Source organism: Dendropsophus ebraccatus, chromosome 1 (assembly GCF_027789765.1).
Source record: "Dendropsophus ebraccatus isolate aDenEbr1 chromosome 1, aDenEbr1.pat, whole genome shotgun sequence".
NCBI lineage: Eukaryota > Metazoa > Chordata > Amphibia > Anura > Hylidae > Dendropsophus > Dendropsophus ebraccatus.
Window position 1 is genome coordinate 81,477,586 of NC_091454.1, and position 26,169 is coordinate 81,503,754.

The 26,169-nt window shown below is 39.6% G+C and overlaps 1 protein-coding gene across 1 annotated transcript in view; it reads left to right on the forward strand.

The window, feature by feature from the left end:
- Positions 1 to 26,169, forward strand: part of TMTC2 (transmembrane O-mannosyltransferase targeting cadherins 2) — a 228,522-nt gene that overhangs the window by 174,145 nt on the left and 28,208 nt on the right. Inside the window, exons 9-10 of the mRNA XM_069974054.1 lie at positions 16,242 to 16,323; positions 25,849 to 25,963. Coding sequence (XP_069830155.1) covers positions 16,242 to 16,323; positions 25,849 to 25,963 — 197 coding nt within the window. The remainder of the gene's footprint in view (positions 1 to 16,241; positions 16,324 to 25,848; positions 25,964 to 26,169) is intronic.

The following is a 26,169-nucleotide window of genomic DNA, read 5'->3' on the forward strand; positions in this document are numbered from 1 at the left end:
TATGTAGGCTATTTTATTTTGATCATTCCTATGTTAGCTTCCCGTGTTGTAAGAAACATGGTGGACTTTGCACCTGTCCATTTATGAGTTTTCTGCTTTTGGTGTTCAAATTATTCAATGAATTATAGAAGTAACTGTAGAAAGACTCTTTTGAGGAAATCTCTGACTGTAATGCAATGTGTTGTTAGTAATTCAGCGGTTTCCTGTGGAAGTGTACAGCAAACTATGGACATTAGCATACAGGCCTAATCAAACAGATGTTAACCTCATTACACAGCATGTTACATGAGAAACACATAGTAATGGAAAACCTAATTACATCAAAAACATGTTCAGTTTGGATGTTCACTTGGACTGTATCAGAACACAATTTTGCATATAATTTAATTTATGGATGCTTTTTTAATAGTTATTCCTTGTAGTACAATTGCAATTATAAAAAGAATGGTGGAAATTCCCCCGGGGATATACAGATTGTCCCCCTAGCTACTTTTGTGTTGAATAAAGTTGGCACGTGACCTGGGGCTCTATTCGTTCTCTATAGAGCCACCGTAAAAAGCCAAAAGCTGTACTCTGCTCATTTCAGCAGCTTAATAGAGAAAGAATAGAGCCACAGATCATGTGCCGACCTTCAACTGTATTCAAAACAAAGGAGCCAGGGTCGAAATGGAGATTGCAAGGTGGCAGAGGTTGAACCTTCCCCAGTCTTTTACTTGTGTCCTATCCTGTGGATAGGGCACAAGAAAGTTTTAATCGGAAAACCCCTTTAAGAGGTGCAGCCTCAGAAATCTGAACTGACGTAAATTTTAAATAATAATAAATCTTGCACACAGGTAGGGCACACCCCTCCTTGTGCAGTGGCCTGCCCCCTTCTGCCCAGTTAGCAAGCTGGGCACAACCCTGTGAAAATTTCCAGAATTCTTGCTTAAGCCATGGCTTGTGTGACTTTTTACCAGTCTGTGCTAGGAGCAGATCTTGATAAATCCCCCCCCCCCCCCCCAATGTTAATCCTTGTTGCTTACCAGTAATTGCAGTTGATGTGTAAACTCTACAAGCCCTGGGCAGAAAAAATAAATGTCTTTTTTGGTGTACTGCAAGTCTTATGGTTGAGTACTGTAGAATCTGCTTTATAGTTGGAAAGAGTTAGTTGCAGTTGAATATGTGACCTCTGTTACCTTATACACCAAGCAGGAGGTATTCTCTGTAGTCCAGTACTAGTTTTCTTTAAAATAGCTAAAGGATTACAGAGCACAAAAAAAGCTATAAGTCAGTGCCAAGCAGGAGGTTGACATTTTATCTGTTATAATTGCCTGTATCTTTGTAAGAGCAGTTGCCATACATTTATATGTAATACTCTAGGGCTTGTGCTACAGTTTATGTATTTACTGAAGATGTGCTGTCAGATGGGCGCTTTTAACAAACAATGCAGTAACAAATAGAAAAGTGCTTAAAGGGAATCTGTCACACTGAACAAGCAGTCTGATCTGCCAGCATCATGTTACAAAGCAAGAAGAACTCAGCATTCTGGTATATTATTTGTGTGAAAGGATTCAGCATTAGGTCAGTTTCACACAATCATCATGCAGATGGATCTTTGTGTCCACATTATGACTGAGAGTCCCAGCCTGGCTATGGTTCTGATTACTCGAACTGATAGCTGTCAGAGTCGTCACCCCCACAGTCAGGGCAGGACTCGCATCTTAAATAAAGAATCAAAAATGTCTCTGCATATTCCTTGTATTAAACCTGCACATGTTATATTCTATTATTTAAAAATCTCTACTCATTCTGCCACTAGGAGTCCAGCGGGTGTTCCTGATCAGTGATTGACAGGTCTTAAGGATAGAACTTATCAGGAAAGACTTGAAGAACAAATCTGTAGAATGAAATGGGTTTGGGGCATGATTGCCACCTTTACATTTGTTAATGGGATAAGAAATGTTAAGATGGGAAATATATAATATGTTAAACACAAGAAAATATTATTTTACTGCAAAGGTAGCAGATGCTTGGAACAAACTTCCAGCAGATATGGTTGGTAAATCCAAAGTGAGTGAATGTAAACATGCCTGGGATAAACATATACTTATCCTAAGACAAAAATAATGGAAATAACAGGATGATTCAAAAAGCATGGTGCAAAAGTAAAGGCCTATAGCTGAAGTAACTGAAAGGGGTACTCCAGCAAAAATCTTTTTCTTTCAAATCAGCTGTTTTTTTTAGAAAATTTATATAGATTTGCAATTTACTTCTATTTAAAAATCACAAGTCTTCCCATATTTATTAGCTGCTATATGTCCTGCAGGAAATGTTTTCTTTCCAGTTTGACACAGAGCTCTCTGCTGCCACCTCTGTCCGAGACAGGAACTGTCCAGAGCAGGAGAGGTTTTCTATGGGAATTTGCTGCTGCTCTGCACAGTTCTCATATACAGGTACTCCAGTGGATGATGAAAGCACATCACCAAGTAATGATGTTCTACAATTAGTAATCATCCTATCTAGTAATCACAGAGATCCCCCCATAATATACATATCTACAAAAATTGGATCAACACCCGTATAAAAATCAAACATCTTTATTTTGAACAATAAACACACAATAAAATAACCAACAGGCAATTCCAAACATGGGGTCTTGATCAGTCAGTGACAGGTCCTTGTCCTGTCACTGACTACTTTAAATGCTGAAATTGCTATGCATTGTGGCGTTTAAGGGGGTTAATGACAGACAACTGCCTGTCATTAGCTCTGGAGCTGGACACTCTGATTTGTGCGGGACCGGCCGCATTGGAGCGGTCCCGCCCACATTTAAAGCCCCTTTAGTCTAGCAACGTATATATATGTATTGTGGACGTGAAGGGGGTTAAAGGCAGACTAGATGGACTAGGGGGTCTATTTCTGATAGCACTCTTCTATGTTTCTATGTTGCCTCCATCTGCATGCATATTTATGCATTGAAAGGTTGTCAATTAAAGAATTACACTGCGCTCTGGACAGTGTTATAGTTAATAAAGATCTATATATCTTTCTATTCTATATATCTTTATTCAAATATATATCCCCCTGCTCTATAATATGCAGCTCAATTCTTGGCCCTTTTCATATTAACTGGTACCCCTTGAACCCACACTGAGATGGTGGGGTACCGCTGGATAGATATCAATAACCTCATACAGAACATACTTTTGTTGCCTGTGTTTGTCTTTTTATTCTAATAAAAAAATTCCTTTATTTAGGCAGTGAATAGTTCAATAGGGCAGGACTCATTTGCTGGGCCCTAGCATGCTACACTTCAGAGTGCTGTATGCACAGTTTGGGTCACTGGATATGCAGAGGAGGAGGGCTTACAGAACAGTAAGGCATAGTAGTACTAGGGCCCAGCGAACAATAGGCCCCACCCCTTTGACACTATTCACAGCCTGAATAAAGTTTTTTTTAATTAAAATAAAAACAGACTTTTAAGCAACAAAGTTATGTTATGAATAGAGAACCTCGAGCATGCTTGAGTTCATCCCAACCCGAACTTTCGGCATTTGATTAGTGGGGGCTGCTGAAGTTGGATAAAGCCCTAAGGCTATGTGGAAATCATGGATATAGTCATTTGCTGTATCCATGTTTTCCAGACAACCTAAGAGCTTTATCCAACTTCAGCAGCCCCCGCTATTCAAATGCCGATCGTTCGGGTTCGGATCGACTCGAACCCGGAATTTGAGGAGGTGCCAAATTCAATTGTTCAAGCTGTGGCATAGCTGAGGTGTGGTGTATCATTTGCCTAGAAAGTGACAAAAAAAAACACTTAGTTAATGCGGGGCATATATGAGCTAGGGCAGCTAAATGACTCATTGCAGAAGATTTAAAGAATGGCAAACTATGACTTAGCTAGACAAACCTTATGTCCTATGGTAGTTCTTTGTAATGTCCTCTAGAAATGATAATCCTCTGAAGACAGTCCATGCGTTTGCAGTCTGTGTTATGCACAGGAAAGCTCAAAGGCTGTTTTGCTTTCACAAGAAGGAAAGTTGTTGGATATCCGTCAGATACATATCTTTTTGGTGCTCTGTGGGAAATATGCCTTTTCCAATAAAAATATATTAATATTTGCGGTCAAACAATACTGAAGGATTTGAAAGAAGTCTGTAAGGCTTCACGTACTTAATAAAATATCTCGAGGCAACCTGTAACTATAAAGAACGCCCTGAATAACTTATTTGTCTTATGGCAGGAGTGCAAGTGTACAGTGAAAGCTTATGAATTTTCGTACCAGCTCAGTCATTTATTTCCTTCCCACAAAGGAAACATAGATCTTGTTTAAGGCTTCTAATTGAAGGTCTCCTATTTCTGTGGCACGACTGAGACTCTCAGTCAATACTGACAGAACCAGGTGCAGCACTGTTCTGGTTATATACACATCTTCACAACAGGCGGCCCTGTGTAGTTTTGTAGAAAAAGACAGACCCTCGCAGTTATGGCTGTTTGAACAGATAGATGTATCAGTATGCAGTGTGAACAAGTGAATAGACCAACCAACTTTTCCCTTTTCTAGTTTCCTTTAGCAATTGTTTTCATTTTCCAATTACCCATACTCACTATAGAAATTGCGGACAAAAAAAAAAAATCATATCTATCGATCTATCTATCTATCTATATATATATATATATATATATATATATGTGTGTGTGTGTATATATGTGTGTGTGTGTGTGTATATATATGTGTGTGTGTGTGTATATATATATATATGTGTGTGTATATATATATATATATGTGTGTGTGTGTGTATGTATATATATATATATATATATATATATATATATATATATATATATATATATATATATATAATATATTCAGTACAAGATACTGGAGCACATGTATTGGTAAAATACAAGTTAAGTTTATTCCAAAGGCCTTTGAAAACGAACTGATGGAATAAGCTCAACTTTATAATTTTACCAATACAGTGGTGCCTTGGATTATGAGCATAATTCATTCCAGGACTGCGCTTGTAATCCCTCTTAAACCACAGCATATTTTTTCCATAAGAAATGCAGAAAATTGGTTCCCCACCCCAAAATTATTATTTTTTTTATTTTGAGTAACATGTAAAACAAATGAAACAAACATTTAGAAACAGGTGAATATGTTATAAGTTACTGTATAGTAAAGTATAAGCATGTGGAGTATAACCTATAGTAAGTGCGTAAACCTGAAAAACAGCAACAGTTTGTAGATACAGGATGGAGCTGCAGATCTCCATAATACAGTAGTGTAGTACAACAGGCTAGAATAGAGAAGCAGGGCTGCTGTCAGAGGTCTGTGTGGTCACATGACAGCAGTGGGGAGGGGTGTGTGTTCAGCATGGACCAATCACAAAGAATCACAGAGCTGTGCAGGAGGACAGTGACAGAAACCTCTCTATACAGCAGTGTGAATGGCTGAGTGTGAGTGTGGGAACTTTATAGCAGCAGTGTGTAAAACTGAGTGTAAGTGCAGGCAGATTATGGCAGGAATGGAGAGTATGGGAAAAACAAGGACTGACAGAGACTGCAGGGAGCATGAAGGAATGAGCAGGACATATGTGGACGCATAAATGCAGAGCTCTCTGTCCAGAAAGAGAGGGGTTACATCTATGAAGAGATTACCTCCACCATCCTGTTTCCTCCATGTAAGCCCCAGCCTGAAGGGGATCTGCTATGGGTCAGAGTACAGTGCTGTAGACAAGGCTATGCAGGTCATGCCCCTCTTCCCCTCCCACCCAGCACAGGGAGCTCTTAAACCAAAGCAATGCTCTTAAACCAATTTACAATTTTGAAAAACTGTGATCTCTTCTTGCAAAACGCTCTTATTCTAAGTTACTTTTAAACCAAGGTACAACTGTGTGTGTGTATATGTATATATGTATATATATATATATATATATATATATATATATATATATATATATATATATATATATAGTGTGTGTGTGTATACATACACAAACATATGTTATGCTTTATATATGTTGAATCTGTCAGCTGCGATTCATGGTTCACACTGCTCACATTACATAGCTGTTTGGTCTAGAAGAAGCATGTTACCTTTATATATCTGTCTGTGCTTCCAGAAGATAAAAAAGAATGCTTCAGTTTTCCAGTGCAAAGAGTCAAGGTACTACAGTGCAAATGCTGAGGGCTGTTGATCCTTCTCGCTTCCATCCCTGTCCCTGCTTGATTGTCAGTCAATTGGAAGCCTAGCCCTAACTGATCATGCAGGTTTGCGTATGGAAGGGAAAAGTTAGGAGGTTTTACAGCTTGCAGATGAGAAGCTCAGGAAATTTGCATTTACTCTTTGTACTATAGAATTGTAGCATTTTTTTTCTATATCCTGGAAGCACAGTTGCATATATGAAAGGTACCATTTGTCTCCCTGACCTCAGAGTTTGAAAGGTGAATTGCAGCTGCCTTTAAAAGTACATACTTAAATCCTTATACTTAAAGGGGTATTCCCCCCAAGGGCCAAAAAATGAAATGTTCTCAAACCTAGCTGGTCTTGCTCATGAAGTCCCTCTGAATATTTTGAGCCATCTTCAGTCTTTTTAGCTGACACCATTCCTGAGTTACAAGTTTTTCTAAAATCTGGTCTATATGCAAGATGGCGCTGGCCTGGAAACTACATTTCACATCATGCAGTGCTTCTCTCTGATTGGTCTATTTGTACCCGCCCCCTTAGCTTTGTTTACTGCCCACTGCTGTCATTACTACATTGTACAGTAAATACAGTTGCTGCAGAAAGAGAGCAGCCCTGACAAAGCAGATCAATCCCTGACAATAGCTATTATTGAAAATATTATAAAATGTATTATTATATACCTACAAAGCCTACAAACACCTCCTGGCATTATACTCCAAAGCACCTCCTGGCATTATATTCCTATAACACCCAATAAACTTGTAGCCAATAAGTGACTTTAATATCTTCTCTCTCTCTCTATATTATATAATTTTTTTTTTTTTTTTTACAGTTTACACAAAGTGGACTAGTAATTACTACTGACCAACAAGCCCACTATAATAAACATTGGTAGTGATTGGTGCTCTACATGCACCCAAACACTACCAATGTCTATTACATTACTGTAATGGCCACACAGGCGGTAAGTGAGATGGAGGGGCCACACAGTGATCATGGGGGGATAAGGGGGTGGGGCACGGGACAGAGGTCGGAGACAGAGGGGACACATAGTGATGATGGAGGGGCCACATAGTGATGGTGGGAGGGAACGGGACGGAGCGGGCACATAGTGATGGCGGGAGGGAGCGGGACAGAGGTCGGAGACGGAAGGGGTACACAGTGAGCGTGGGGGGAGGTGAAACGGGATGGAGGGGCCACACACAGCAGTCATGGGCAGCAGACCGGAAGGAAGATACGGGGCAGATGGAGCCACAGTGATTAGCGACAGGCTGAATATGTAGAGAGCCACACAGTGCTCGGGGACCAGACACAGTGCCACACACACACACTGCTCAGCTGCTGCATCAGCAGGGGGTAAAGAGGTAAAGAGCGCAGTAATGATTGTGATGGTAAAGGGATCTGGGAGATAGACACAGTACCAACGGGGGGGGGGGGGGTGTCGGAAACAGATACTGAAAGCCGCACAGTGATCAGCAGTGGCGGCAGGTGGGGGGTTGTAGGGGGGCATGGAGACTAAGAGCCACACAGAGATTAGCTGCAGCAGCGGCGCAGGGAGGATTTGACAGGGAACGGAGACATAGAGCCGCACAGTGATCAGCGGCAGGACAGAGAGGGAGGAAGGGGGGGAAAAGAGAGACACACAATTGCTTACTGGAGGCACACGTGTCTTCCTTCACTTCAGTGGGCAGGGTTATAATCACTAACCGGCCCATTGAAGAGACAGAGGACACGTGATGCCAACACGGAGGGTGGAGGCCAGGAGCAAGGAGTGCTCCATAATTACATGCTTTGACCAATATGTAAAACTATGGGTGGGCTATTAAATGGTGTAAAAAAGATTTTGGGAGGAATACCCCTTTAAATGTATTAATGCAGCTTATCAAGTAGTTTTAGATTTGGTTGAAAGTAGATGTAGGCGGAATTATACTGATACAAAATGTCTTAGTGTTAAACATGTAGCCTAGTTTTATTATATTTATTACCATCTTATACTGAGCACAGAAAAATTTCCATCTGTATAGGCTTGATAGGGTTGGATTGCAGAATATTCAATATACCCCAAATGTTTATCATCTGTCAACAGATCTGAAGAAATAATAGAATATGTGAATAATGGCCTCTTTTCTAGAAAAAAATGTATTCACGCTTTGACTGAAAACCCTTCACCACAGCACTATAATGTAGTATCTCGTCTATAGGGGTCAGAGCTCCATCCCCAAAAAACTAGCGATATCCACAGTTCAGTATATAACTGTATTTCATTGCTGTCATAACACGTTAAAACACTACCCTATAAAATCATGTGTGATTTTTTTTTTAAGCATGAAAAGGATATAGGGGAGACCTGGAGAGGTCAGATGAGGGACACAGACTGCTGCATTATGCTGAATACTATTGTTGTCCCCATGTTTGAAGGCTGGTATGCAAGTAACCCACAGAGAGCAAAACCAAAAGAGGTATATGCATCTCACTGCAGATGGTTATATTGCATGTGACAATTTTTCTACATCAGTTTGACAAGATAACTACATTACATCTCTGTTACGGTACTGTTTCTTATTCTGTGGCCTCCCATTGACCTTCTTTTTCGCTCTACATTATAATAGCCATTTGACATATTGCCCTAACATAGTAACACAAATGGACAGGTCATCAGATCTGCTCATTCCTCCTTCGCCTTTCTGAACCTTCTGCTGGTCTCATTGGAATTTGTTTACTTTGCCACCACCCACTGAAAATAAAGTACAAATGGTTAAATAAGAGATGAACAATGGTAACAAAAAAGAACCTCAGACTGCTGTAAAATGCCTATGAGTGGCTTACAAATTGTTACAAGATAGAATGGTTTTCTAAAGCTCAGCTTTGGTTTAAATATTCCATCTAAATTTCTAAAATAAAATGACATACGATAGTGTAAGAATATTTTCAGGCAGGATTTGTGGACACAGTCATATCTATAGCATGACCTTATATCTGCACTACCCATTTTTCAGACTGGCAATCAGCTGATCACTATGGCTCCAGCCCGGATTGCCAGGTGACGTTGTGGGTGACAGTACATGGTTACCAGTTTTCTGCCGCTGCCTAATAGAGGAGATTTTAAGCAATACTATATGTCTGTGCCCTAACATAGAAAGCAGTTGGAATGGTGTGACAACCCCTTTAAAGGGGTTATCCATGGGGGGAAAAAAGCCTTTTAAGTCCAAAAAAAACCACACCCTTTGCTCCATCTACTTATACATTTTGTTTGGGGTACCTTTTCTCATGTAAAAATGAAGGACAATTAAACTCTAAGAATTTGATACAGTCCTCCATACAAGTATTTCAGAGAGTTATGTATCCTTATCTGAAACACTAATTGAAAATGCACTCAGTACCTTTCAACTTGAAAATGAGCACCTCATTAATTCTGTAAATTCTTCTTCTCCTAAACCCATGCTCGGTGCGGTCATCAATCTTTATGTTGTCATAAGTGCAGTATCATCAATTCTAGCAATGCTTTGTGACTGAAATGATGAAGTATCATCTTTTGTGTGTGTCTTTTTTTTTTTTTTAATTTCTCATTATTTTACCTTGCTTTTGGTCTTCGCAACCGACTCTTCCTTTCTTGTGTTTACATCCAGTTGTAAGAGCCATCTGGCTTCTATTGTTTTTACAGGGAAAACATTATACAGGTTTGATGGTTTGTACTTTGATTAATATTTCTTTAGGTTATACATTTGCACTTGCACTCCACGCCCCCTCACATCTGTCTTCCCTTTTATTCTGGTATCTGAATATATAAGCTGACATGTGGTTAATAGTCTGCAGATAATTCACATCAGCATAATTTTTTATGCCATTTTGACATATATATTTTTACGAGATTCAAATGAATGCTAAATGCTTTGTTTTCAATCAGAGACAGGGTGGCATGGCATTTCCTTTGGTCCTATAAAATAACAGATCCCAAAAAGCAAACAAAGATAAGTTTTTTTTTTTCCCATTTTACTGAGCCTGCGCACAGATAATGTTTTCAAAGTTTTCTGGAATCCCCCTTTTAAGATGTTCAGTGTTTATTATTATTTTTTTGTCAAATATTGTTAACACTTCCTGTTATTTTATGAAAATGTTTGTAACACAACTTGGGAGGTAAATATCTGTCAGCCTGTATCTATCAAACAACACAATTTTTTGGACCTTTAGAAGAGCTTGTTTATCTGCCCACTTTCTGACACCTTCACCATAGCACATTTTCTGACTGTAGTAAGAGTGTGGATTTGGTCTAAGAGTGTTTTATAATAATGTAACTGCAGCCCAATGTGCAAAATCCAAATCAAGGAGCCTGGAGCACAGTACTGTATATGTAATATGTGTATCGTAGTTCAACCTTCGAAGTCTCAAAGTAGATATGTGTTGGCACAGTTTGCCTGGATTGCTGGAGTCCAGCATTTCTTCTTGTGACAGCGTTTGGCTTCAGGGATATGTAATTTTATGTGGTAATGCGAGAAAGAAGTGCTCATCCAGACTCTCATCCTGTTCTGGCATGACATGATTGCAATTGCACTGATCTGTGAATTGGGTGGCCTGTTAATCAAACCACTAAACAACAAAGAGGCTTATGGCTTCCATGTTTGGCAGTTTTAACATGTTTATAAATCATATTTTTTTGCTGTGTACAGCAGAATCTACTGTACTTCTAGAAAATTGCATATTTCATTGGTATTTGGATTACAGTAAAAAAAATATATATATATTTTAATGGAAGATAGTAGTAGACACATTTTTTTTTTCTCAAGAGTTTTGTGGGGATCAGAGTTCACTACATTTTCTTATTTTTATTGTCTTGGTCATAAATATTATTAAAGGGGTACTTTCGAGAGGTAAGAAATATGCATTGGTTTAGAACAAGGTAATACAATTATACATTTATTTTAATAGTTATATTATTTATATACTATAATATGTTGAGTGCCAGTAGTGAGAAGACACAGGGTCTCTGCTGCCTCCAACATTTGTGTCGGGAACTGCAAGGCTGCCCAAGCCCTGGTTCCTGCTACACTACTCTAATCTATTACTGCCAGTGACACTGACACTAATACAAAGCACCCTTCCCCCATGTATTGTTAACTCTTATGCTGCGTTTACACAGACTGATTATCATTTGAATTTGCACGATAATGATCAAATTCGAACGATAATCTTACATGTAAACGCAGCAGACGATCAAGCGACGATCTTTGAACATGCTCTCAAATCGTCGTTGGTCGTACGCAAAAAAATCGTAGACCGTTCTGTGTAAACAGTTGTTCACCGATTTAACCTATGTGCGAGATAGGCTTAAACGATCGCAAAACCATTTTTCCATATGATATATGGTTCCGTCTAAATGCTGATCGTTATAAAAAAAAATCGTTACTTCGAAATCGTTAATCGTACGATCGGGCGAATTATCGCTCTGTGTTAACCCAGCATTATGCATTAGAATATACAGCACAGTATTGGCCCTATTACACCAAACAATTATCGGCCGTGCTTGGCTGGTAGTTGTTTGGTCTAATGGTGTTAAAAGACCTTGATCAGCCATCATGCACAATGTGGACTAATCATTTGTCTTTCAGTAGGTTGATAAAACACGATAATGACAGCATCTGCCTGCTGCAGGTCACCTCCCATTTAGTAGGAGCCGCAGCAGCAAATCGCTGCTCACTTCAATGGCCAGCCCCTCTTGCCGATAAACGCCCCACCCCACTCACTGCCTATGTGTGTAAAAACACAGTCAACAAGTGGGGAATGTGGAGGAAGCGAGCGTTGATCAGACAGGTCGGTGCCTGCTCCCTCTAGATCAGTGCTTCTTAATTCCAGTCCTTAGGCCTCACCAACAGGTCATGTTTTGAGGATTTCCTTTGTATTTCACAGGTGATATAATTATACTCAGGTATACATCAGGTGTTATCACAGGTGTTCTTTGTATGGGAAATCCCCAAAACATGACCTGTTGATGAGGCCTGAGGACTGGAATTGAAAAGCACTGCTCTAGATCATGCCATGTAATACAAGTTTAATGGTGCATTTACACAGAAAGATTTATCTGTCAGATCTTTGAAGCCAAAGCCAGGAACAGACTATAAACAGGGAACAGGTCATAAAGGAAAGATTGAGATTTCTCTTCTTTTCAAATCCATTCCTGGCTTTGGCTTCCAAAATCTGTCAGATAAATCTTTCTGTGTAAACGCACCATTAGAGAGGCTGTGTGTCAGTAGTGCTGGGTGTATCAACCTCTGCAGAGTGAGTGAGCAGTAATTAGTGGAGAGCACTTAATGATACTTACAGCCTGTCTCCCTTACTATACTGTATATTCTATTGCATAACACTGGTAAGCAGCTCTGCAGTTCCCTGCATAACTGTTAGTGCTAGCAGAGAAGGTTTTTCACTTCCAGCTCCTATCAATCAACTCATAATAAAATATAAATTAAATGTTACATTTATTTTAATGAAGGCATTAATGAATTACACAGTAGTAAAACTTTATTAAAGCAGTATATAAACAAAAAAGTTTTACTCGCAATTGCACCTTTTAGTATTAATATCTACAACACATTCTTGCTGAACACCTTATGATATTTTGGTGCAGAAATTAAAGGGGTACTCCATTATGAGAGAATTAAATTTAAATGAAATTATTCCTTTAAGATAAAGTCCAGTGGTTTTTCATGCTCTTTACTTCTGCCAGATAATGAAAGATGGAAGGACTACAAAACTTGTATTTGACCCCCAGCTTCTCTCCCCCGTGTTAACGCATCATCTCTGATGTTCCAGGGGGCTTGGCTGGATCTCTCACTCCCCTGAGTGATTCACCAAATCATTATCTCTGAACAGCCCCTCACTACACCTGAGCAGGCAAGGAGTGACAGAAGCAGCTGCTGCAACTTCACTGATTGTGAAAAAGTCTGCCGTGAAATTAGCTATGTTCACACATGCTGGAGTTTCATGCTGAATGTCCCGCAGGAAGTGGTGTATTCTTCCAGTCTGACACTGTACTCTCTGTTGCCACCTCTGTTCATAACATAAACTGTCCAGAGCAGTAGCAAATCCCCATAAAAAACACTCCTGCTTTAACCAGTTGCTGTCATGGATAGAGATGTCAGCAGAGAGCACTGTGTCAGACTGAAAAGAATACACCCCTTCCTGCAGGACATATAGCAGCTGATAAGTACTGAAGTGATTGATATTTTTAAATAGAAGTAATTTACAAATCTATATAACTGACACCAGTTGTTTTGAAAGAAAAAAATCTCTGGAGTCCCTCTTTAATTATAATTCAGATTTACAACAATCTTTCAAGCATAAGGAGCACATTTTATTTGAAAGATATTTAAAGTATAAAGAAACTATATATAAAAAAAAAACTATATAAAATAAGCTTTTGCATGCAGTATCCAGACAAGATACATCTTCTGATGGACCCTGGTCATGTCAAGTGCATCTTTTTAATGTGTACTTAGAAAGGCTGGAGATTGTAACTACAGAGTTTTTCTTGAAGAATACTTTTCAGTTGTCGACTATTTCATATTGGAAAGTAGGTTAATGCTTAATACCCAAAATACAGTTGTTAATGCAGTAGCTAATGTGAGACGTAATGCTCAAGCTGGAGCTTCCTTGATTCTATTACATTTTACAATCTGACTTGTAAGCATTTTAAGAGAATGAAGTGGGTGGATTACCGCAATGCTCCAGAGGTGGCGGAGCTCCGTGTGTGGTCCAGGGTACCCATGCCCCACATGGATTTGTTAAATCATTGGTTTCCTTAGCTTGCCTGTGCACTTACACAGAACTACTTTTTTGTGTCTTTTTATATTTTATATTAAAATTTTAAGAGCTTTGAATGTTTATAGCAGAGTATTGCAAATTGTACATTTTAAAAAATCTTGACTGAAATTAATTATCAGCATGCTTACTTTTACTACTATCTTAAAGGAAAAACGAAGGTAGGCTTGTAATAACATAAGAATTGCATCGGCAGAATTTAAATAATTTGGCTAGACTACAGAATTTGTGAACGTTTGAATATTTGCATGCCTGATTAGAAGGTAATATTGGCCATCAGATTCTTACTAGCATTTTGAAAAATGTCTGGTTGATGGCATGTTTACTACCCCTGTGCTCATTTAAGAATTAAAGGTGAAATTATCAAGGCTTGCATGCAAGTGCATCATTTTTTTTATGCTCTTATTGCTTTGTGTTCCAAGCAGCCTTAGGGCAGCATCCACCTTCTTCAGCCACCAGTATTTAAATGCCAAGGATCAATCTCGAGCATGCTTCAGTTGCGCTCATCTTAAAAATAAATTCAAGAAATTCCACCGCAGATCCACAAAATATTATTTTTTCAGATGTTTAGTTAAGCGTTACCTTTTCATTCCTTATAAATGTATCAGTTCTGGATCATCATTTTTTTAAATATTTGCTTTGTGTTGTTCCTCAATTATTCCTCTTGGAAATTGGTAACTGGAAATTACCATTACCAATAGGAAGTATTCCTATGACTTTACAATGTCAAAGTGCAAAGCGCTCCATTGACAAAAAAAACCAGTAACTTAAATTTTAATTTATTCATACAATTCCTTGAGGAATAACAGGCACAAGTTTTAAGAATTGTTATTTTATGGGAAATGCAAGTTTCTACTAAAACAGACATGTCAAGAGAGCTGACTGGTCCATTTTAAATTATGCCTTTTACTTACTTAGTGTACAGTTTTGCCGTTTTTCTGAATAAGTACATAGCCTGAAGCTTTGTCGTATCACCCACAGCGTTCCTCGGCAGTGAGTGTCAGGTCACATTATAGGCCTGTCAGTTGTCAGCCAGTAGAGAAACCTACTAAATTATAAATGGTATAATTATGGAAATCCCAAAGTAATACTCATGAGGAAAGATTTAAATGAGAGAAAATTTACAGATGAAGTGTGCAATCTTTGGAAACCCAGGAGGTGCAGGTGTTGGTCGTTAAACGTTTGTGAATATAAGATATTCAAAAATGCTTTCAAAATGACTATTATGGACGTCTTCAATCTAATGTGTATGGTCAGCAAAAGTCTAAAGCACAAGAAAAACGTAATAGAATTCAGATCTGCGCCTTCTAAAGTCCAAAGGGTCCAAAGGGTTTTTTGTTTTGTTTTTTCCCTACAGAGGGCAATGGACTACCACATCTATCCAGTAAAAAGATTCATGGACACAATCATGCAGTGTTATGCAATACTAGAGCCTGGAACTATTAAATATGACACAGACTGGGTGAAAAATACAATAACAATTTCTTACCTGCCTAATCCTCTTAGCTCACAATGTTCTCGCTGATCTCCACTTTGTAGTCCCCTCTCAACACTTAAGGCCCTATTACACTAAACGATTATAGGCCATATTTGGCTGATATCTGCCGTTACGGCTGATAATCATCTGGTGTAATAGAAGACAATGATCATCTGACGTGAATAGGAGCGGAGGCAGCAGACCTCTCCCCCTGAACTCACCCGCTCGCCACCGACCCGTGTAATAACATCGGCAGCAAGCGAGGAGCAAACAAGTGCTTATAGCGCTTTTTTGCTCCTCAATATCGCACCGTGTAATAGGGACTTTAGCCATTGACTGTATTGGTGACCTCCCTCAGCCAGTGATTAGTGGATTTTGCATTTTCTTTGTGTCAAGAGCTAGAAAGTGGAATTCGGCAGCCCCTTTAATCAATAACGTAATCGTAATTTATATAAATAGCGATATTGATTAAAAGCAGCCTCAGTAAGCTACTAAGAAGCTGTCCTAAGTTTCTAGTTAAGGAACCACTACACAGCATGGAATGTCTGTGGTGATCAGGATGGACCACCCAAGAGCTTAATGTGGTGAGGCAAATTATGTTCAGAATGTTCCTACACATCTTCACTCAATTCCAATGTATCAGTCCAAAGAGTATTTATTTATTTTTTTAAGGAAAAGTGAACCACATTATATTTTTTAACAGTAACAGTTTTTAAGCAGATGTATTCTTTGAACATTTTTTGCCATTAACTGCAATAAAATTAAGTATATGTTTACTTTTAGGGTCGCAAAAGTGAAGCTGAGCGTTATTTTTTGAAAGCAATTCAGCTGGATCCCACCAAAGGAAATTGTTATATGCATTATGGTGAGTTATTGTCATCATTTTCCTGTGTAATGTATCAAGGTTGGTTGTGCATTTTTTTTACTGCTGTTTATTTTAAGGGGTGTTCAATATATACAGGATTTAAATTAGGCATCAGTTTTTTGGTATTTGGCATTGTATTATCAGGGTCTCTTAGTTCCTGTAGGATAAAAGTCTCTGTAACTTGTTTGGATCTTTACCTCAACATTACAACTTGACATATAGAAGTGAATTCCAACATAAAAGACTGCATACATGTTTTATATTCAAGGTTTTGTAACCCGAGTACCTTTAGAGATGTTGTTAGGCTTATTAGTAAGGCTGGAAATAGCGTATTTGTAGTTTATGAATATACTGATTTCCAGACACATTAAAAGAAAGGTTGCATGGCCCTTAGAAGTTCAGTGTTTGTAGTTATTAATGATCATAATTGCTTTACTTTATTATACATCAACAAGATGAATAAATAAAAATTGGAGACAGTCATCTGGAAGAAGATGACTATTTACATATGCTATAGAACTGTTATGAGATATAAAAGGGAGTAGAAGAAGGGGCAAAAAAAAGGGTACTTACATTGAAGAAAAAAGTTACTAAATAAAATTTAATGAATCCAAAAAGTTCACAGGAAACATATGATTGATATATATATATATATATATATATATATATATATATATATATATATACAGTGGTGCCTTGGATTCCGAGCATAATTAATTCCGGGGCCATGCTTGTAATCCAAATCCACTCTTAAACCAAAGCAAATTTTCCCATAAGAAATCATAGAAATGCAGACAATTGGTTGCACACCCCAAAAATAATGATTTATTATTCTGAATAACAAGTAAAACAAGTGAAACAAGCATTCAGAAACAGCAGAATCTGTGATATTATAAGTTACTGTACAGTAATGGAGAGTATGGGAAACACAAGGGCTGACAGAGACTGCAGGAAGCATGAAGGAATGAGCAGGGCAGATGTGGGCATATACATGCAGCACTCTCTGTCCAGGGAGAGAGGGGTTACAGCTATGAAGAGATTACCTCCACAGTCCTGTCCCCTGATGTGAGCCCCAGCCTGAAGCTGATCTGCTATGATTTGGAAGGTGAGGGAGACTTCCTGGGTCAGAGTACAGGGCTGTAGACCACGCTATGCAGACCATTCCCCTCCCCCACTCGCGCTCCCACCCAGTACAGGGAGCTCTTAAACCAAGTCACAATTTTGAAAAACTGTGAGCTCTTAAACCAAAACGCTCTTAAACCAAGTTACTCTTAAACCAAGGTACCGCTGTATATATATATCTTCACCTTATCTATAGTTAAGGTAGTTGTCTAGTAAGATAAAAAAAAAATTGTTTGCAGTTGTCATTCCGCTTCTCACTAATCTCCATCTCCTGGTTAATATGACTCTGTACCCACATTATGTGCCCCCCCAAATGCCTGCCTGTGGCATTCCTAATGATAAGGAGGGATGGGAGGGGGGGATAGAGTGGTGTTGCAGGCCTAGGGCACAGACACTCTAGGCCATGACAATTTGACACAGTGCTGAGAGTTTAAAAGTTGTTAGGAAAATAAAGGAACGAAACAGATAAAGGCTATGTTCACACTACGTAAATCTATGGCCGTAGTTCTCCCCACAGAAGTACAGCCGTAGATTTGCGGGGTGGAACATAGCATTATTTGCTATGGGATCCCGGCCGGAGCATACACACATAGTATACGCTCTGGCCGGTTCCCATACGGCGCCGCAAACAACTGACAGGTCCATTATTTGCGGCCGGAATTCAGTGAATTCCGCCCGCAGAAGGACCTGTCAGTTCACACAGTGAAGCGAGCGGCTCCGGTCGCTTGCTTCACTCTGTGCTATGGGAAGCTCTGATGCGGGCACGTTGATGCGCCCGCATCAGAGCTCCACAGAGGAAAGATCAACCGACCAGTACTTAAGTACCGGCCGTGATGATCCGGGCTGAGGCTGGCCGTTCCGTGACCCGGCCGGAGTCACGGAATGGCCGGTCTCATACGTAGTGTGAACATAGCCAAAGTAAAGAAACAGACCCAACACCATAGGTTTAGGATACATTTCATAATTTCAAATAGTTTTGGTTTGTAAAATATTTTAAAAAAATTGTAACATTAGAAAACACAAAGGACTTAAAGATCAAACAGTTATTTGTTTTTATTAGTTGAAATAAACCCTTGGCAGTAGTCCTTGCCTCTTGTTTATGAGCCATAATTGCAGCTTCCCAGATAGTTAGTTAGTTATTTTCTGTATTTCATGATGATGGAATAATTTCCATTATTGCTAATAAACAGAAGAGACTCTACCCTCATCCAGCTTTCTCTATAAACTTGTATTGCCAAGAGCAATACAGAACAAGCTGCATTCTGAAATCAGCATGAACTGAAAACTCCAGGCCCCTGACCACAGATTTAAAAGAAACTAATTTTGAATTAATTAATCAGTCGGCTTCCTTAACTTACTTTGCTGCATGTTCTGTGCACAGCGAGGAATGTCTTTGTGTGGCGCTCAGGAGGGACCACCCAATAGGTTGAATGTGGTGATGCAGACAACACATAGTTTTTCTATCAAATCAGCCTCTCAGGTATTTCCAATTGGAAATTTTCTTTGGAAAATGTCAAGATGTTCTCCAATACTTAATTGGAGCCTAAAAAAATAAATTTGGGAGTGTGCTAATTTTAATCATTTGGACATATAAGCCATGGATAATATACATGCATCTCTTTTTTGACAGTACAGTTATAGAAACAGCTGTGAAAGTAGGAACTAAGAATCATACAAAGCTATACAATTTACATGTGCCATTAGGTGGTGCCCCCTATGGTAAATTGTTATGGAGATATTCTTAGCTGTAAGCAATCCAAAATGCACACCTGCAGTTCCACATTTGATGCAACATTTTAATGTATCTTTTTTGTGATGGTTTGTCTTGTCATAATGGTGTTCTGCAACGAGTGGTTTGTTTGATCGGCCTAAGTGGAGCATGTCTACTTTAGAAGTACCCAAATCTTATCTAAGCAGAGACAAATCAATTAGTACAGTAATACCTTGGTTCCCGAACACCTTGGCATTCGAACAAAACTTCCCCCTTAAGTTTTGTTCAGTAGTCGAACATTGTTCGGTATCTGAACAAAATCAGGGGAGGTAGCTATCATTATTGAAGTGTTCAGACACCAAAGTTAAAGGAGTGGGGATTGCCCTCATAATGACTGGAATCCCCACTTTAAACTAGTGTTCCTCGCAGCAGAGCCAAAGTGAAATCAGGGCGGCTGTTTGAACATGCTGCGCTCCTCCCCTTGTTAAACATTTGGCACCAAGTTCTAACAGGACAGAGTTGTGGGAGCTGCACCAGCTGCGGGGACTTATCTCCAGGCCACCGGTGCCCTAGAGAGGAGTCCCCGACGCCCTCCTCACCACTCAGCCGGCATCCGCTGTGGGGAACAGCTTCTGCCGCACTGACTCCTTGAGCCTGCCCCTTGAACCTCACCTGCCCCACCGCACCACACCTGCTCCACCACTTGTCTGGCAGCCTCCGCTTTCCCTGATCTGCTGCTGCTTCTCCCCGCCATGGCCCTGCTCCAGGAACCCTTCTCCTCTGGGCTGGCCGACACTTTCCCCAGACACCCCTCTCCAGACCCGCTGACACCCATACTTCAGCAAGCAAGGTCGCTGGCAGCCCAGAGGAGGGGGGTTCCTGGAATTGGGCAATGGCGGGGAGAAGCAGCAGCAGACTGGGAAAGCAGTTCTTTCCTGACGAGTCTTGTAGATGGTGTGGTACAGGGGGCAAACTTGAGGAACTGTCCCCCGCAGCGGCTGCCAGGTGAGCAGTGGGGAGGGCCAGAGGGACTCCTCTCCAGGGAACCAGCGGCCTGGACAAGAGTTCCTGCATCTGGTGCAGCTCTCAACGCTCTGTCCTGTCTGTGCGTTGAATTTTAATGTTTGAAGTTCTAACAAGGGCAGGAGCTCAGCAAGTTCAAACAGCTGCCCCGCTCCTGCCTCTCTCTCCCTCCCCCTCCTTTCTTTCTTTCTTTCTTTCTTTCTTTCTTTCTTTCTTTCTTTCTTTCTTTCTTTCTTTCTTTCTCTCTTTTGGGAACATCAGTTTAGAGCGGGGATTCTCGTCATAATAATGGGAATCCCCACTCCTTTACAGTAAGTAGTGGTGCTCTGTATCTGACCCTTGGAGTTTGGTTCTCGAACTGCTCAGTTCTGGAACAGCCTTCCAAAACCGATTAAGTTTTAGAACATAGGTACCACTTTATATGTAGCTGTATAGACACTTAATAAATATTACTGTAACAATGATGCCATGCATCTTTCTTTCCCTTAAAGAATCAATTTGGAACATATTGGATTTGAGCAGCTGCTCATCATTATAAGAATTTGCAACTCTATTTACAATGCAAACAAGAATTCCAGCTTATATCAGCCATCTAAAAACGCCTCTGGAGGCATGTACTGTATAATAATATGCCATTAGACATGGTGAATGTTGTGCTGCCCATGCTATCTATGCTGCAGAGGGATGGCAGCTTTTTACTGCCGCATTTTATGTTGATTAATGTGCTTGCATGAAATTAAACTATTATTATTTGCTCTTTAGGACATTGTTGGGTATATCCTAAGCTTAGTTTATACTGGGTGTGATTCCTAAATGTTATCAGAGATTGATTCATTTATCACCATTCAATTCAAAGGAAGACTGTAACATGACCCTTTTAAAATATATTTGAACCCTCTTAAACAAGTGCTCAATCCCTTTGTAGTTTGCACCAACAACAATTACTGTACATGCATAGAGGCATTTTACAGTGATTTTGAAAAATTAGACAACTGACCTGGTAGGAAGTATTTTAATTCTGTAATCAGCAGAAAATGTTTTCCAAGAAGGATTGAATTGTAACATGGGGTACCTTCAGCTTGTGCTGTCAGTATAAGATTAGAAAACTACGGTATAAGCATTTCCATCATTTATGGGTATTAATGAAATTGCTCTTACGTTAAACAGCAATGCGGCATCTAAAAGACATTTAAATGTGGAGTACCAGAATATTTTTAGAAAAAGGCTTCTAAAGAGCTTGCCAGTATTACATGTAGTAATAATACATGTAGGGGTAGTTCAGCAAAAAAAAAAAAAAAAAAAATCTTTGAGATTGACTAGTGCTCAAAAATGCCAGAGATTTAGTAATTTATTTCTATTGAGAAAAATCTAGATTTATAGTACTTATCAGCTGCTATATGTCATGCAGGAAGTGATGTATTATTTCCAGTCTGGCACAGTGTTGTTTGATGCCAAATCCCCATAGAAAACCTCTACCTGCTCTCCAGACTGGAACCATGTACTGCAGGACATAAAGCAGCTGATAAGTACTGGAAGACTTAAGGTTTTTTAATATATGTAAATTAAAAATATCTGGCTCTGGTTGATTTGAGAGAAAAAAGTTTTTTTGAAGCTATCCCTTAAACCCCTAAGTGACCGCCGATACAGCTTTTTACGGTGGTCACTAAGGGGCCTTATTCTGCAAGAATAAGATTGCGGGGCCAGGAAGGCCCCCACCCCCACAGAACACACACTTTTTATTATAGTAATAATTGCAGTTTACTCCCAAATTACCCGTAACCACCGCAGGTTGCCCGTAACCACCCCAGGTTGCCCGTAACCACCGCAGGTTACCCATAACCACCCCAGGTTGCCCGTAACCGCCCCAGGTTGCCCGTAATCACGCCAGATTACACGTAACCACCAGACGTTGACCATAACCACCCTAAATTGCCAGTGACCCCCTCAGGTTGCCCGTAATCACCCCAGATTACATGCAGCCCCCCAGATTGCATGCAACCACCGCGCGTCGCCACTGACCACCGCGCGTCGCCACTGACCACCGCCCGTCGCCACTGACCACCGCCCGTCGCCACTGACCACGGCCAGATTGCAGGTACCCACCCCAGATTGTCCGTAATCACAGCAGGTTGTCCGTAACCACCTGTTTGCCCATAACCACCTCCAGATTACCCGTAACCACCCCAGACTGTCCGTAATCACCCCACATTACCTGCAATCTCATTTTTTTTATTTTATTTTAGCAACTGCGCTATTCTAATAACTATTACTAGCTGCTGTTTTGCTCCAGCAAATTGGCGCTCCCTTCCTTCTGAGCCCTGCTGTGTGCCCATACAGTGGATAATGCCCACATATGGGCTACTGTTCTACTGAGGAGAACCTGCGTTACAGATTTTGGGGTGCATTTTTTTCTCCTGTTCCTTGTGAAATTTAGAAATTTCAAACTAAACCAACATATTATTGGAAAAAATTGAGTTTTTCATTTTTACTAGCCAATTTTGAATACTTTCCTCTAATACCTGTGGGGTCAAAATGTTCACCACACCCCAAGATGAATTCTTTGAGGGGTGTACTTTCTAAAAGGGGGTGACTTATGGGGGGGATTCACTCCACTGGCACTACAGGGGCACTGCAAACGCACCTGGCGCTCAGAAACTTCTTCAGCAAAATCTGCACTGAAAATGCTAATTGGCGCTCCTTCCCTTCTGAGCCCGGCTGTGTGCCCATACAGTGATTTATGCCCACATATGGGTTACCATTCTACTCAGGAGAAATTGAGAAATTTCAAACTAAACAAACATATTATTGGAAAACTTAGAGTTTTTCATTTTTACGGTCTAGTTTTGAATACTTTCCTCTAATACCTGTGGGGTCAAAATGCACACAACACCCCAAAATGAATTCTTTGAGGGGTGCAATTTCCAAAATGGGGTGACTTATGGCGAGATTTTACTCTGCTGACACTACAGGGGCACTGCAAACACACCTGGCGCTCAGAAACTTCTTCAGCAACATCTGCATTGAAAAAGCTAATTGGTGCTCCTTTCCTTCTGAGCCCTCCTGTGTGCCTATGCAGTGGTTTATGCCCACATATGAGGTACCTTTTTACTCAGGAGAACATGTGTTACAAATTTTGGTACTGTTTTTCTCTTGTTCCTAGTGAAATTGAAAAATGTCAAACTAAACGAACGTATTATTGGAAAAATTCGAGTTTTTCATTTTTACGGTCTAGTTTTGAATACTTTCCTCTAATATCTGTGGGGTCAAAATGCTCACCAAACCCCAAAATGAATTTTTTGAGGGGTGCACTTTCCAAAATAGGGTGACTTATGGCGAGATTTTACTCTGCTGACACTACAGGGGCACTGCAAACATACCTGGCGCTCAGAAAAAGCTCATTTGCGCTCCTTCCCTTTCTGAGGCCTGCTGTGTGCCCATACAGGGGTTTACGCCCACATATGGGGTACCTTTTTACTCAGGAGAACCTGCATTACAAATTTTGAAATGCTTTTTCTCTCATGTTCCTTTTGAAAATGAGAAACATTAATCTAAACATATATATTATTGGAAAATTTTAATTTTCCATTTTTTTACGGCCTAATGGTGAATACTTTACTCCAGTTCCTGTAGGGTTAAAATGCTCATTATACCCCAAGATGAATTCTTTAACGTGTCTTGTTTCCAAAATGGGGTCACTTATGGGAGTTTTCAGGATACAAGCCTTCTAAATCCATTTAAAAAAAGAACTGGTCCCTAAAAAAAAAAACAGTTTTGGAAACTTTCACAAAAATGTGATAATTTGCTGATAAATTTCTAAGCCCCGTAACACCCTAAAAAAGTAAAATATGTTTACCAAATTATGCCAGAATAAAGAGGACATATTGGTAATGTGACTTAGTAACTAATTTATGTGCTACAAAGTAGTGACCAAATTTTGGCACTAACATAAAGTGCCATATGTGACGAAAAAATCACTAACATACGTTAAAGCACAACTGAGCTGTAAGCGCTTAAAGTGAGACAGGTCAGATTTTGAAAAATTAGCCCGATCATCAAGGCCCAAACTAGCTGCAGCACGAAGGGGTTAATATTGTTAAATCTAGAATGATTGATGTGGCAGTAGGATTTCTTAAAGACATAGGGCTACACTAATGAAAGATTCTGATTTATGTCACCAAGTTAATCAGATATTGCCTGTATTCAAGACAGTTGGCATCTAAAATGTGAATGTTGTTCTGTATATTTTTGAAATCCACACAAAACCTTTGTGGTAACAATGCAACAGGCAGAAATAAGAAGAGTATGGCTTGTCATTAGAGATGAGAGCGGACCTCGAGCATGCTGGAGTCGATCCGAACCTGATCGTTTGGCATTTGATTAGCGGGGGCTGCTGAACTTGGATAAAGCTCTAAGGTTGTCTGGAAAACATGGATACAGCCAATGACTATATCCATGATTTCCACATAGCCATAGGGCTTTATCCAACTTCAGCAGCCACTGCTAATCAAATGCCGTTCGGATGGATTCGAGCATGCTCGAGGTTCGCTCATCTCTACTTGTCATATGAATCTCTCATACCAGAGATATAACTGGGGCTAAAACTTCAAGTGATAGTATATGAAAACAAAAATTCTAAGTTAAAATAACAATATTTACATTTCTAGTGTTTGCTAAGGATCTATAGAGCACTAGTTTTCTTGAGAGGAATAAAATGGGATCCTTTTCTTTCTTTTTTAACCAAATCCGTGCCGTAAAGATCCTTAAAGTGGTTCTGCAGAGAAAAAAAAAATATTTCAAATCAACTGGTCTGAGGAAGTTATATAGACTTTTATTTTACTTTTTATTTAAAAATCTCAAGTCTACCAGTATTTATCAGCTGCTGTATGTTCTACAGATAGTGGTATATTCTTTCCAGTTTGACATGGTGCTCTGCATATCCTTCTTACAACAGCTTTTTTTTTTTTTTTAATTCTCTGGAGTAACCCTTTTAAGGCTGTGCTCTCATGTAGCTGTTGAATTTTATTTCTTTAATGCTTTTCTTGATTGTACTAGATACTAGATGAGAAAACATGTGTTTTGCATTGCCTGAAATAGGAACAGGCTGCAATATTGAAAGAATTAACAGAATAGTCTATATATTTTCCCAAGCAGTTTCCTACCAATTCAGTTCGAGGCAGACAACTTTGGCGAGAAATTCTTTAATCAAACAATTTTCCAAGGCTCTGATGCTTTATCTTCTTGTAGTTTCAGTATTCATTAAGTTTCTCAAGTAATTTTAGCTTTGGTTCAAAAAGGATTAAATACTATTTAGATGAGTAATTTTGGAGACTCCTTTTGGAGAGCGGGGTAACCAGTGCTTACAGCGCTCATGGGAAAAGTGTCCTAATTGGCTCAGAATGTTTAGTGGTCAGATTTAATCATTGAGGAAGAAGAAGAGACTTCCCTGGCCCTGCTCCCTGTGTAGAGGTAGAAAAGGGAAGATCCTTTATGAATTATTGCAGGAGAGTTAATGACTGCAGCACAGGAGAAGGTAGAAAGAGGCAGACAACATCCATCACTAAGACAAAGCATAAATATGCTCTCTGACAGCTGTGTTCACTGTCTTCTCTCTGCCACTGAATTCAGAAGTGCTGTTCCTTGACATCTGATTATATCCATTTACATTGCAGGCCAGTTTCTTCTGGAAGAAGGTCGTATTATGGAAGCAGCAAAAATGGCTAAAAAAGCTGCAGAATTGGACAGCTCTGAATTTGATGTTGTGTTTAATGCAGCTCATATGCTCAGGTAAATGACATCCTGGCACATTGCCTGCTATGCATGTAATATCAGTATGTAGGTATTCAATTATACTCTTTATAATTCTTATGTTGATCTCAATGCATGGTCACAGTATGCTTGAGAAAAATGTTTCATATACTATTACATTGTGGGATTTATTTATTTTTTATAGAAGATTCAATAGGAAATGCAGGCCTAATGGATGTTGGCTT